Source organism: Elgaria multicarinata, chromosome 22 (genome assembly GCF_023053635.1).
Source record: "Elgaria multicarinata webbii isolate HBS135686 ecotype San Diego chromosome 22, rElgMul1.1.pri, whole genome shotgun sequence".
Classification (NCBI taxonomy): Eukaryota; Metazoa; Chordata; class Lepidosauria; order Squamata; family Anguidae; genus Elgaria; species Elgaria multicarinata.
In genome coordinates, this window is record NC_086192.1 from 5,353,954 (window position 1) to 5,366,681 (window position 12,728).

At 43.7% G+C, this 12,728-nt stretch overlaps 1 protein-coding gene across 4 annotated transcripts in view; it reads right to left on the reverse strand.

Annotated features, from left to right (window-relative positions):
- Positions 1-4,471: 4,471 nt before the first annotated feature.
- The window catches only part of NLK (nemo like kinase), a 125,891-nt gene continuing 117,634 nt past the window's right edge, over positions 4,472-12,728 (reverse strand). For all 4 annotated transcript variants that reach the window (XM_063146700.1, XM_063146699.1, XM_063146698.1 and 1 more), the window contains 2 exons: positions 11,296-11,389; positions 4,472-6,453 (listed from right to left, as the gene is read on the reverse strand). In XM_063146700.1, coding sequence (XP_063002770.1) covers positions 6,399-6,453; positions 11,296-11,389 — 149 coding nt within the window. In that variant the 3' untranslated portion in view covers positions 4,472-6,398. The remainder of the gene's footprint in view (positions 6,454-11,295; positions 11,390-12,728) is intronic.

Consider the following 12,728-nt stretch of genomic DNA (forward strand, 5'->3'; position numbering starts at 1 on the left):
ACTGTTAAAGATACTGGAGCCCTGTCCTCCTTTCCATAGGGTCACCCTAGGTACTTATAGATTTGGGGCAGTGTAACTTAACTTGCCAATGAGAACAAGATATATACATTTATTGAAACAGTTTTTGTGACGATTTGTTTTTCTTGCTTGCGGTTGGAGGGGGCTACAACTCCTAGCATCGCAACTTGGAGAGCTCCTTTAGGGTTCTGACTGAAACCTGGAGCGGATTCACCGCCCCACTGACACTGGAGCTTCCACTGGTCAGACCATCAACACCGACTGACCGGCAGTGGCTTTCCAGGTTTGCTGGCAGGAATTTTCCCAGCCGTACCTGGAGATGGCAGGGACTGTCATCTGAATCATAGAATCATAGAATCGCAGAGTTGGAAGGGGCCTACAAGGCCATCAAGTCCAACCCCCTGCTCAATGCAGGAATCCACCCCAAAGCATCCCTGGTATGCTTTATCCCTGGTATGCTTTAATAATAATAATAATAATAATAATAATAATAATAATAATAATAATAATAATAATAATGTCATCATCCACCTTAAAGCATCCCTGAGAGATGGCTGTCCAGCTGCCTCTTGAAGGCCTCTCGTAGGGGAGAGCCCACAACCTCCCTAGGTAACTGATTCCATTGTCGTACTGCTCTAACAATCAGGACGTTTTTCCTGATGTCCAGCCAGAATCTGGCTTCCTGTGACTTGAGCCCATGATTCCGTGTGCTGCACTCTGGGGGGATCGAGAAGAGATCCTGGCCCTCCTCTGTGTGACAGCCTTTCAAGTATTTGAAGAGTGCTCTCATGTCTCCCCTCAGCCTTCTCTTCTCCAGGCTAAACATGCCCAGTTCTTTCAGTCTCTCTTCATAGGGCTTTGATTCCAGACCCCTGATCATCCTGGTTGCCCTCCTCTGAACCTGCTCCAGCTTGTCTGCATCCTTCTTGAAGTGTGGTGCCCAGAACTGGACACAAGATGAGTCCTTGTCTCTCCTGGGAGGTAGTGAGCAATTAGGGCCCAAAGCAGCTCCCATGGCGCAGATTAACCAACAATTAAGAGGATTTCAGCAGTAACACACATTTTTCATTTGAACTGTTTAGCACCTATGGCAATTGTCTTTTACAGCATTAAACTTTATTAGGTCTGTCACTCAACTGAAGGAACCTTAGTTGATGAAACAAATTAGTTTCTGGTCGATCAGTTCAAACTTTGTATATTTGCATATGACTAAAACAGAGTTGATTTAAAAAGGAATTTATAGTTTTTAAGCAAGGTGCTGTGTGTGTGTCTTAGAAGAATGCATTCCATCCTGGTTTTGAGAGTGAAGGAGGAATGCCTCTTCCAAGATGGTGCTTGCCATTTTTAGTTTCCAGAAATATTATTAAAAGTAACATATTAACTATGTTTCCTGATTAATCAGAGTTGCCTTTTTCATTTCATTCACATTTTATTTGATTTATTTCCTACCATTCTTCAAAGGGACTATTTTTAAACCATGTTATTAAAATGGCTTTTAAACATTTAATACTTAAACATTCGTATACCATCTTCAGGGTTTCAAAGCACTTTGCACACATTATCTAGTTGTGTGATCCTTCCAACAACCTTGTAAACAAAGTCAGTATTATCATCCCATATAGTGATGAGAGAGAAAGAGAGCTTTGTCCAATTACCACTTCATAGCTCAGTCCCTTATTTAGGACACTACACCAACCTAAACTCATCTAACCCATGCAGGGAGCGATTCTATGCCCCCTAGAGACTATTTGGGTGGGGTACCATAAAATACTTCGGATTCCTGGATCAGAGGTTGGGGACAACGCTCTGACCTTGGATCCAGGAATCCGTGCTCCGCCCCCTGTCCTCACAGCCAGCATGAAAAGAACTGCGCTTGGAGGAGGGGTAAAGAGGGCATTCCAGTGGGCAGGGAGGAGAAGTGAAGAGAGAAACCAGGACAGGAGGTAACCCAAGGCCTCTCCAGCCTCCTTCCTTCTCTCCCCGAAATGCCCCAGCTAGATGGGCAAAAAAGCCCGTCTAGCAAAAATGCAGAGTGGGAGGAGCGACAAAGGTGGTGATCACTTCTGCCGCTCTTCCCACTCTGCACTGGGTGCTCATATGCGTCTGAATTAGGAGGCTTACGAGCGTTGAGGGCATGTCGCAGGATTGCAGCCTAAATCAATGAAAGTTTGCAGCCCTAAACTTTATATTTTATTCGTTACTCAATCATACCGCTTTTCATTCCTGAGTTCTTTGCAAGCACTGCAAGCAACATGAGAGGCGTTTGTTAGTGTAGCTGGAATTCTACATACACTATTCCTCACTATTCTAAGGAAACCTCCTGTCCAGCTCCTCACATAGAAGTGGCCTGGGCAGCTCTGAGATGCTACCTCCAGAGTACAGCCCACAACCTCCAATATAACCCAACCGTGGTGGCAAATGGATACATCATATAAAGTACAGCCCACTATTTAAGAAAGTGGAGTATCATTCATCATTTGGCTTCAACCAAAATCCTTAGGGTTTCCTTTTAAGTTCCACTAGTGCAACTAAGGAGCTGGGTACAGTCACCAAGAGAAGAATCTACAAGCAGGGAGCCCACACCTCAAATCTCAGCCTTAGACAAACCACTCCCTTTGTCTCCATCCCCAACTGGTCTACCATACAGGGCTGTTGTAAGATTTACGCATGTGAAGCACTTTGAACAAGTCACTGCTGTTCTGCATGACTGTCACATAAAAAGAAAACACTTAAAAAGTATTTTTAGAAGTTTGTTAAAATGCTAGATAATCAATCAATCAATCAAGTCTATTTTGATTACAGTATTGTTAAGTATCCCGTGTACAGTATTTTTACTCTTCTTTCATTCATAGCAGGGCAAGTATGTAGCTTATTTGAACCAAGTATGTGCCTATAAAATGAGCCGCTTTAAGAATTAGAACTAGCAGCTCAGCGCCAGTTCATACATTCAAGTAAGGTCAAGCAGTAAAGCTTTTTTCTGGACTATACCACTTCAGTCTGTAAGATGAGGAGAAAAGTTATGAATGCCCCTCCACAAATAAAGAACTCAAACCCACAACTCCCTTCACACAGAAAAACAGCATGCCAGGGCAGTTTGTGTTAAAAGAATTAAAATTCTGCGCCCGATTATCTAGAGATCAGTGCCAAGGCAAGCTGAACTTTGCACCCTATATAAAACACAGGCATTTGCACAGACAAAACACCTTATTGCTCAACCACTATTTCAACCAGTTTTTTTTTAACATATTGCTTACACAGTATTAAGCATATCTTTGCAACCATATGGGCTAGTAACCTTTTAAAAAAGTAACTGTGAAATACTCAAGTAGCCAAATTCTACATTCCTATGGCATAAATATCATCCTGATTATGCCAAAACCTTTCCTAACATCCTAGTTTTCTACATACAGGGAGTTTATAGAGGCACTTAAAAAAAAATACAACGTCCCACATTCTAACTCAGCTCCCTCGCTTTACAACCTGAACTGATGCAGTCCAATTGGTCCTAATGAATGAATGAACTGCAGCACAGTTTTACAATTTTCACCTCAATTAGGGATACAGGGGTGAAATCCCAGCCCTTGATCTGGGTCCAGAAAGGTATAGGAAGCTACCTCCAACTCTGAAGTATGTATGTATGCTCCCTCGTGGTCCACCTTTTCTGGACCATTTGAGCTTCTAGCAGTGAATCTGCATTCTCTGAAGAGCTGCTTCAAAGACAACTTTATGAACCCCCTGCCTTGAGCAGGGGGTTGGACTCGATGGTCTTGCAGGCCCCTTCCAACTCTGCTATTCTATGATTCTATGAAGTAAATGTTGTAGAAGCCCCAAATCCAAGATTATTATTATTATTATTATTATTTATTTATTTATATAGCACCATCTATGTACATGGTGCTGTACAGCATAAAACAGTAAATAGCAAAACCCTGCCGCATAGGCTTACATTCTATTAAAATCATAGTAGAGTGATAAGGAGGGGAAGAGAATGCAAACAGGCACTGGGTAGGGTAAACAGGCGCAGGGTAGGGTAAAACTAACAGTATAAAGTCCAAACAGCATCAAGTTGTAAAAGCTTGACAAGTTGACGAGACAGAGATGGAGTGTTAAGAGGAACAGTTGAAGCTTACAGGTAAGATCAACTGTAAGTCCTACTCAGAGTAGACCCGTCGAGATGACCGTGATTTATATTAGTCTTTTATTTCAATGGGTCTTCTCTAAATAGGACTTACACTTGACCTTACTCTATGGCTCCCTTGGAGAAGACGCGAAGGAAGAGCCTTCCCTAACCTCGTGCCCTCAAGGTGTGTGGAATTGCAACACCCATCATCCCCGGCTGGTATGGATCTGCTGGCCAGGAATGCTGGGCGCTGCATTTGCTAAGGCCTGAATCAGTGAGAGGAGCCACAGTCACTTCAGCCAGATGGAGAACAGAATAAGAGACAGTCACAGGTTTTTTTGTTTCAAATGTCACATTTAATGTTTTCACCACTGTACTTCAAAATCTACATTGTACAAAGTGACCCGCAAGTGTGCCACATTTAACAGACCAACCTCTGAGATTTTACCTTTCATACCAGTGTCTTCTTGGGCTCATTTAAGTTAAAACACGTTTCTCATTCAAGTGAATTGAAATGCTTCAGCTGGTTTTTGCTTCTTTTAAAATTCCTCAGGAGCCACATAAAAAACAAAGATATTTCATCATCTTTGTTCGAGAAATTCAACGTTTGTCTCTTTCACAGCAAAATAATTACTTCATTGAAGTTAAAACTTCCAAAAAACATAACTTAACTAATAGTATTCAGTTCCAGCTCAGATCACTGTTCTTGAAAATACTCTGCTAAATACAGATAACTTACAATAACTTTAACAGTTAATTGTCCATGACAAACACCAAGGTTTCTCTCTCTTGTTTTTTTTATTTTTATTAATATCCCAGACCAATGTTCAAAATTTAAGAACATCCATTTGTTATTTCTTTGTACAGGTGAAAAACAGTCTTCAATTTTTCTTGCCTTTTTTTTAAATATAAAAGTTGGAAGGGACATTCAAGTTTCAAGTCTCCACACCGAACTTAAAAAAAAAAAATAATGTGGAGGTAAACAAAACAAGTTGTATAACTCCAGGAGGTAGAGGCCTTCAGTTTGTGTTCATATATATATATACATATGCACAGAATAATTCAGTGTTTGAACAGAACACACACAAAAAAAGGAATTAACCCCAAAGAAATAAAAAGTATTTACTACTGTGACATTTCAAGACTTCCACGGCTTTGCCTAATGACACAAATACAATTAACATAATTCCCTATGTGCTTTCCCATCCCCGCATTTCATTTCTTTTTCACCCAACTGTCCAGTGCAGGTTTAAAAAAAAATCACAAAGTTTCACAGACCTAAAAATGTGCAAGCTACTTTATCTTCCACGCGTGCGCTCTCTCTCTCTCTCTCTCTCTCTCTCTCTCTCTGTCTATACACAGCAATGGATATCAAGATTCTTTGAAATATTAGCCCAGAAATGGAATTATTTACACACATTTGCAGATGCATGCTTAGGGGGAAAGGGGCATGGTTTATGTAAGAAAAGAGCAGAAAAACTTCTAATAAAAATAGATTAAATATATATATATATTTATATATATTTATTTATACCGGGGGCGGGGGGTTTAAAAGGAAGTCTCAGCTTTCCTAGTCACGACTCATTCTCTCTACTTACAACATCTGATTGGAAAACAGTATACAATCACCACCACAGCGCTAGTGAGAAGCTATGTATAGGGTTGTGACCATCAGGCAATACTGCCCATTGAAGCTTGGCCACTGCTACCTGACGGGGCTTCATGATTGGTCGCGGTTGAGTTTTGTATTCCCTAACTTTTTTAATTTGTTTTTTTTAGAAAAATCCAAAACCTTCAGAAATGGCTCAATATCAAAACATCTTATCCCTTTACACAATCTCACTTTAAATCGAGGAGAAATAAAGTACAGGAAAACCACCACCACCCACCCCAAAAAAACCCAAAACAAAAAACCAAGAAAATAGCAACTTTCCCACAAATTTGGTTCAATCTTTTGTTTGTTCCAAGCCAAGCAAGATCACAGCTGCACTACAATTCATTAAAAAACCCATGTGCAACTCTGGATAAAATATTTTTTTCTTCTTCTAAAAGCACAAACCCACCCTTGACATGATTCAAAAGCCTAGTTAACACTTTTCCTAACTCTTATTCATATATCGTACAAGGATAGTGGTTGTTAATTTAAAACTTCATTAGTAAAATTACAGTACAAGCAATGATTAAACCTCCAGAATTGCAAATCCCAGAATCCAGTGGAAAGCTACATTATGTCTTCAGTAGTACATTATATCTTCCACGTTCACTCCCAGACCAGTGGAGATGGCGGCATCTCAGACGGCTGAGCCACAGTGGAACTGGAAGGCAACAGACAGAGAAGATCAGCGTTCACTTGCAAGAGGTCATCCCAGAACAGAGAAGCCTAACGCCACATGCATCGAGAAGGCGCATGCCCACATGTCCATGGGGCAGGGCTCAGTTAGAGAAAGAGGCCCCTGGGCCCCAGAATCCACAGTTGCTGGAGGAAAACACTACTTTCAGATGTGCGAATGTGGTGGTTCAGCGAGAGGAAGACACGGAATCAGGCTCCTCCTCTTATTCCTTTTGGCTTAAACGCTGGGTTCTTGCTGTAGCCGTCTCTCGTCTTGATCACTGCACCTTCCTCCCTTGTCCTCTCACTTTAGTCCAAAACTCTGCTTCCAGAGTCATTCAGTCCCCTCTCTTGTTGCTCAGAGAATGCAACACCCATCACTTCCTGACCCCTTCTGCATCCAGCACAAATTCCTTCTCCTTATCGTTAAAGTCTCCCCGGCCTCGGCTTCACCTTATTTCCTTGACCTCAGACTTAGATATGCCTCCCTTCCAACTCTCTCCCATTCCTCACCTCTTCTGTGAAGCATTTGGCTTCACCCCCATCACTGAATGAAACAAAGCCATATAAATAACTGTTGCTCTGGGGCTGCAGAGCTGAAGGGAAGCACGCTCTGGCCTCTGCTATTGGCCAGGGGACCAAGGAATCCTGGGAAGTTGCCGCCCCTGCCTCCAAGGAAGAGCAGTACAGCAAGGGAGGGGACCAGCTTGGCCCTGTCCATCAGACAGACAAGGAGCAGCTACAACTATCTGCTACACTCAACTACAGCTACCATTTGTCCTGGGATGGCAGAACTGAACGGAATCACACTCTGGCCTTGAGCATTGGCCAGGGAAGTTAAGGGCTGCTATTTATTTATTTATTTATTTATTACATTTTTATACCGCCCAATAGCCGAAGCTCTCTGGGCGGTTCACAAAAATTAAAATCATCATAAAACAACCAACAAGTTAAAAATACAAATACAAAATACAATATAAAAAGCACAACCAGGATAAAACCACGCAGCAAAATTGATATAAGGTTAAAATACAGAGTTAAAACAGTATAATTTAAATTTAAGTTAAAATTAAGTGTTAAAATACTGAGTGAATAAAAAGGTCTTCAGCTGGCGACGAAAGGAGTACAGTGTAGGCGCCAGGCGGACCTCTCTGGGGAGCTCATTCCACAACCGGGGTGCCACAGCGGAGAAAGCCCTCCTCCTAGTAGCCACCTGCCTCACTTCCTTTGGCAGGGGCTTGCTAGGTTGTGCGGGTTGGGGTTTGTGTATCTGTTGCATCATTATAAAGACAGGTTGCTTACCTGCAACTGCAGGTCATCTATGCACTCAATACACATGGGACACTTGTTTTGGGACACTTCTATAGCTAATGGCATTTTTAGGCGGGAACCCTTCCCTCAGATATCTCCTGTGCATGTCCTAATGGTTCCTGCCCTATGCCTCAGTTCTGACGAGACCAACAAAGCAGCCTCGATATTGAGGGACCTCCTCTCGGTACCATAATGCATTTGATTAGGACACTGAAAAGGGGACAGTGGGGTGAGTGGGTTGTGTGACTGCACAGATGACCACCTGAAGAACTACAGTTCCAGGTAAGTCCCCTATCTTTCTTCTTCGTGGTCTCTGCGTGACTAGCAAGCTCACTTACCGGAGGCGGGTAGGTGTCCTACGACAAAATTGATGACAGCAAGAAAATACAGCAAGGTATACTCTAATCAATCAATATTTAAGACCTTGTTCAAAGAGGTCGCATAAAAACAACAATATTTGGTTCGTTAAACACCCGGGCGGGTCCCCACTCAGCTTCAAAACAGGAAAACTTGTTCTGTTTCCTAGAATACGGAACTTTAGTAGCAGGTTTTCTGGCAGCTTCTCCCACTCTCCGTAAAGGTGGAGGCAAAATATCCTCGTGCAGGGGGTTAACATGCAGAGGATGTTGAGTCCGACCTTCTCCCTTGAGTTGAGTCGGTATCGATGGGAGCCGTACGTAATTCCTCCCTGACAACCTCAGCAGTGGAGCAAACCACACCTGCCTGGGCCACCGTGGGGTGAATAGTAGGCACTCCGTTCCGTCCAGTACTTTGGTGATCAACAGAAACGGGGGAAAGACGTAATCACCAGTCAGGACTGCAGGTCTTGGAGCCTTCACTCTTTGGGTCAGTTTCTCAGGCAGGATCAAAGTTAAGGATTGTCCCAGCGTGGGAGGCGATTCCTGTGCGCCCAGGAGCACAGAGGATATTTATCCCCTACTGAGTGAGTTGGCTGATCTGAGGCTTGGCCACAGCGTGTGACTGAGCCATACGTGCATCTTCTCCGCCAACTGCCTCCAAAGCCTTTCGCCAAAGAACGGCTTTACGTCTGTCGGAGCGATGCCTCCTCGTCTGTTTCAAAAATGCTGGGCAATGGGAGCATGACTCCACAACGCGCCCCTCACCCAAGCACAAAAGGCACAATGCGTTACCGTCGGAGGGCAGCAGACTACTGCTGCACCGCACACATTCTCTAAAAGGGGCCCGGAGGGCCATGCGCCCTTGCAGGTGATTCCAAGATTGTGAACAAAAATGGAAAAATAAAAAAAAACTTGAAAGAATGAAATACTGAAGAATCATAGAATAGCAGAGTTGGAAGGGGCCTACAAGGCCATCGAGTCCAACCCCCTGCTCAATGCAGGAATCCATCCTAAAGCATCCCTGACAGATGGTTGTCCAGCTGCCTCTTGAAGGCCTCTAGTGTGGGAGAGCCCACAACCCCCCTAGGTAACTGATTCCATTGTTGTACTGCTCTAACAGTCAGGAAGTTTTTCCTGATGTCCAGCTGGAATCTGGCTTCCTTTAAGTTGAGCCCGTTATTCTGTGTCCTGCACTCTGGGAGGATCGAGAAGAGATCCTGGCCTTCCTCTGTGTGATTGCCTTTTAAGTATTTGAAGAGTGTCTCCCCTCAATCTTCTCTTCTCCAGGTTAAACATGCCCAGTTCTTTCAGTCTCTCTTCATAGGGCTTTGTTTCCAGACCCCTGATCATCCTGGTTGCCCTCCTCTGAACCCGCTCCAGCTTGTCTGCGTCCTTCTTGAATTGTGGAGCCCAGAACTGGACGCAGTACTCTAGATGAGACCTAACCAGGGCCGAATAGAGAGGAACCAGTACCTCACGTGATTGGGTTTGTTGTTATTTTTTAGAAAAAATGCCAATATCTGAACAACGAGTGAAGTCTGAAGAGAAGCTTCCCTGATGAGGTTGCCCCTACAGCGGTCAAAACAGAAGTGACGGATTGGGTGGGAACCATTAGGACATGCACAGTAAATGATGGGGGAAGGGTCCCTGCCTAAAACCTCCATTAGCTATAGAAGGCACAGAGCCCATGTGTGTGAGTGCACAGAGACCACGAAGAAGAACGTGTCGCAAACTGTCTCGAAGACAGTTGGATCTATAGGTGAGATATAGATCTTTTAACCACAAGAGGAGGCATAGCTCAGCAGGAGAGCACACGCTCTGCCTACAGGCAGTCCAAAATTCAATCCCTGGCGTCTCCAGGTAGAGCTGGAAAAACTCCTAACTGAAACCCTCGGGAGCCACTGCCGCCAGTCAGTGCTGACCATACTGGGTTAGATGGAACAAGAGTCTGACTCAGTAGACTTTAGCTTCTGATGTTCCTAAATAAACTGCATTTGCGCTCTAGCCCCACTTTCCCCTAGGACCTTCTTCTGATGTCTACATGCAGACTGTAAGCTCTAAAGGGCATTGGATGATGACAATGATCTGGCTGGATTGCAGGCCCATGGGCTGCTGATAATGGAGAGCGGTTCTAGGCCCTCTGGGGTTCTTTGGTTGCTCTAACGCAGCCTTCCTCAACCTGGGGCGCTCCAGATGTGTTGGACTGCATCTCCCAGAATGCCCCAGCTGGGGCATTCTGGGAGATGCAGCCCAACACATCTGGAGCGCCCCAGGTTGAGGAAGGCTGTTCTATGGTGATTAGAAATGCTTGTCTGCAAATTCAAAGCAGTCCTGTTAAGGCTAATTATGATCAAACATGTTAAGCATGAGAGCCCCTTAAAGCAGCAGCTAAAAATCACATGATGAAGACATTGCACTCAAGCACCTCATCGTTGTCAACATGGCTTTATGGCAGCTGAACATGCTCAATCCTTTGGCTGGTTTCGGGATTCCCCCCTGAGGATTTTTTTTGGGGTGTGTGTGTTGCTGGACTCGTACAGGTACCTCCGTCTTGGTGATGGATGGCCATTGGACTCGGTGGCCTTATAGGCCCCTCCCAATTCAACTATTCCAGCCTTCCTCAACCTGGGGCGCTCTGCTGGCTGGGGCATTCTGGGAGATGCAGTCCAACACATCTGGAGCGCCCCAGGTTGAGGAAGGCTGCTCTAACGACAAGAGAGACCCAGCCAGCCATACATATATATATATAGCATAACGGATGACTGTATGTTATTCAGTGTCCACATTCGGACACTTTTCCCCACCCGGTGTGTGCTGCTCATGCAACCACCATCTCCTTAAACACCCACGATGTTCTGGAATACTCTTAGCACCAAATCAGCCCAAAGCAGATTACAGCTATGGGGAAAACTCTACGGCAGCCAGCTGCCAAAAGCTTCCCGTTTCATTTTCAGTGGGTTTTTGCATGGCAACAGGTCTTGGTGACAAAACCTATTTTTGTAAAAATTAAGGCACCCTTGAGAATAAATTTGGCATGCAGCTAAAGTTGTTGCAGAACACTTAATTTAAATATAGGTTGTTGGCAGTTTTTTTTAAAAAAAATTGCCGTACCACTAAAGAAAGGTGAATGAATATCAGATGTGATTACATACAGTTACCTAATAAAGCTCTTAAAAGCAGCAGACTGAGGGTTGATGCACAGAGGAACTCTGTTTCCTTTCTGCTGTTCCAAAATGAACTGATGAATTATTTCTGAAAAGTAAGAAGGGGTCGGGGAAGAAAAAAGTAAACCCAGCGTCATACAATCCGATGAAAACTGTAGGCTCCAGATACAGCGGGAACATGCCGGCAATGAATTTGGACAACGCATGTGAAAAATATTCACCCCTGAACCAGATCAGAAAAGTTGAAGGAGGCCCCCAACTCCCAACCTATTCATATGAATTTTCCCAAAATGTACAGAAGTAAGTTTTCAAATTTTGGGTTTTCAAAATGGCCACTAATAACTACCTGATCTGCATTTAGAGCCTGATCAAAGAAATTATTATTATTATTATTATTATTATTATTATTATTATTATTATTTATTTATTTATATAGCACCATCAATGTACTAATCTTAACTGATTAGTTAAATTTGCATAACTAAAAATATAATTCTGAAGCAAGCAACACACTTTATTTTTAAATGATGCATCAATAACGTAGGGTGACCCTATGAAAAGGAGGACAGGGCTCCTGTATCTTTAACAGTTGTATTGAAAAGGAAATTTCAGCAGGTGTCATTTGTATATATGGGGAACCTGGTGAAATTTCCTCTTCATCACAACAGTTAAAGCTGCAGGAGCCCTGCCCTCTTTTAAATCTGGTCACTCTAGTATAGCTCCTGCACGTTTAACTGTTGTGATGAAGAGGGAATTTCACCAGGTTCTCTGCATATACAAATGAGACCTGCTGAAATTCCCTTTTCTATGCAACTGTTAAAGATACAGGAGCCCTGTCCTCCTTTTCATAGGGTCACCCTAAATAATGGACTAGATGAGGGCCAATAAATTATCTGTTCTCAGAGGTGGAGTTCAGCTGGTTCTGGATGGGGTTTTGCACTCCTCTGAAGGGTGAAGTTCACAACTTGAAGTCTGCTCTTAGATTCAGCCTGGCCTTTGGGAAGCCCAAGAAGCCTCCATGGGAGGCCTCCACCGATGAGGCCCTCCCTGGACAGAGGTAGTTGGCCACAGCTAGCAGCGCTCTGGTAACATCTGGGATGGATTAATGCAACATGCCGCCTATGGAAGCTGCTCAGAAACTGCAGCTGGCTCCCAATACAGGCGACCGGGTTGCCAACTGGGGCCGGGCATAGAGAAGGCACCTTGCCAGATTTAACCCAACTGCATCAGCTCTTGGTGTGTTTCCAAGCACAATTCAAAAGGCTGGTTTTAACCTTTACAGTCCCAAGTAGCTGAAGCACCACTTTCTCCTATACAACAGGATGCTGCATTCTGACCTTTATTTAATCTTTATTGTGAGCCACGTTGTGGAAAAGTGGCATATTATTAAACTAAACTAAATCACAGCTAAGTGTGCACAGTGAAAT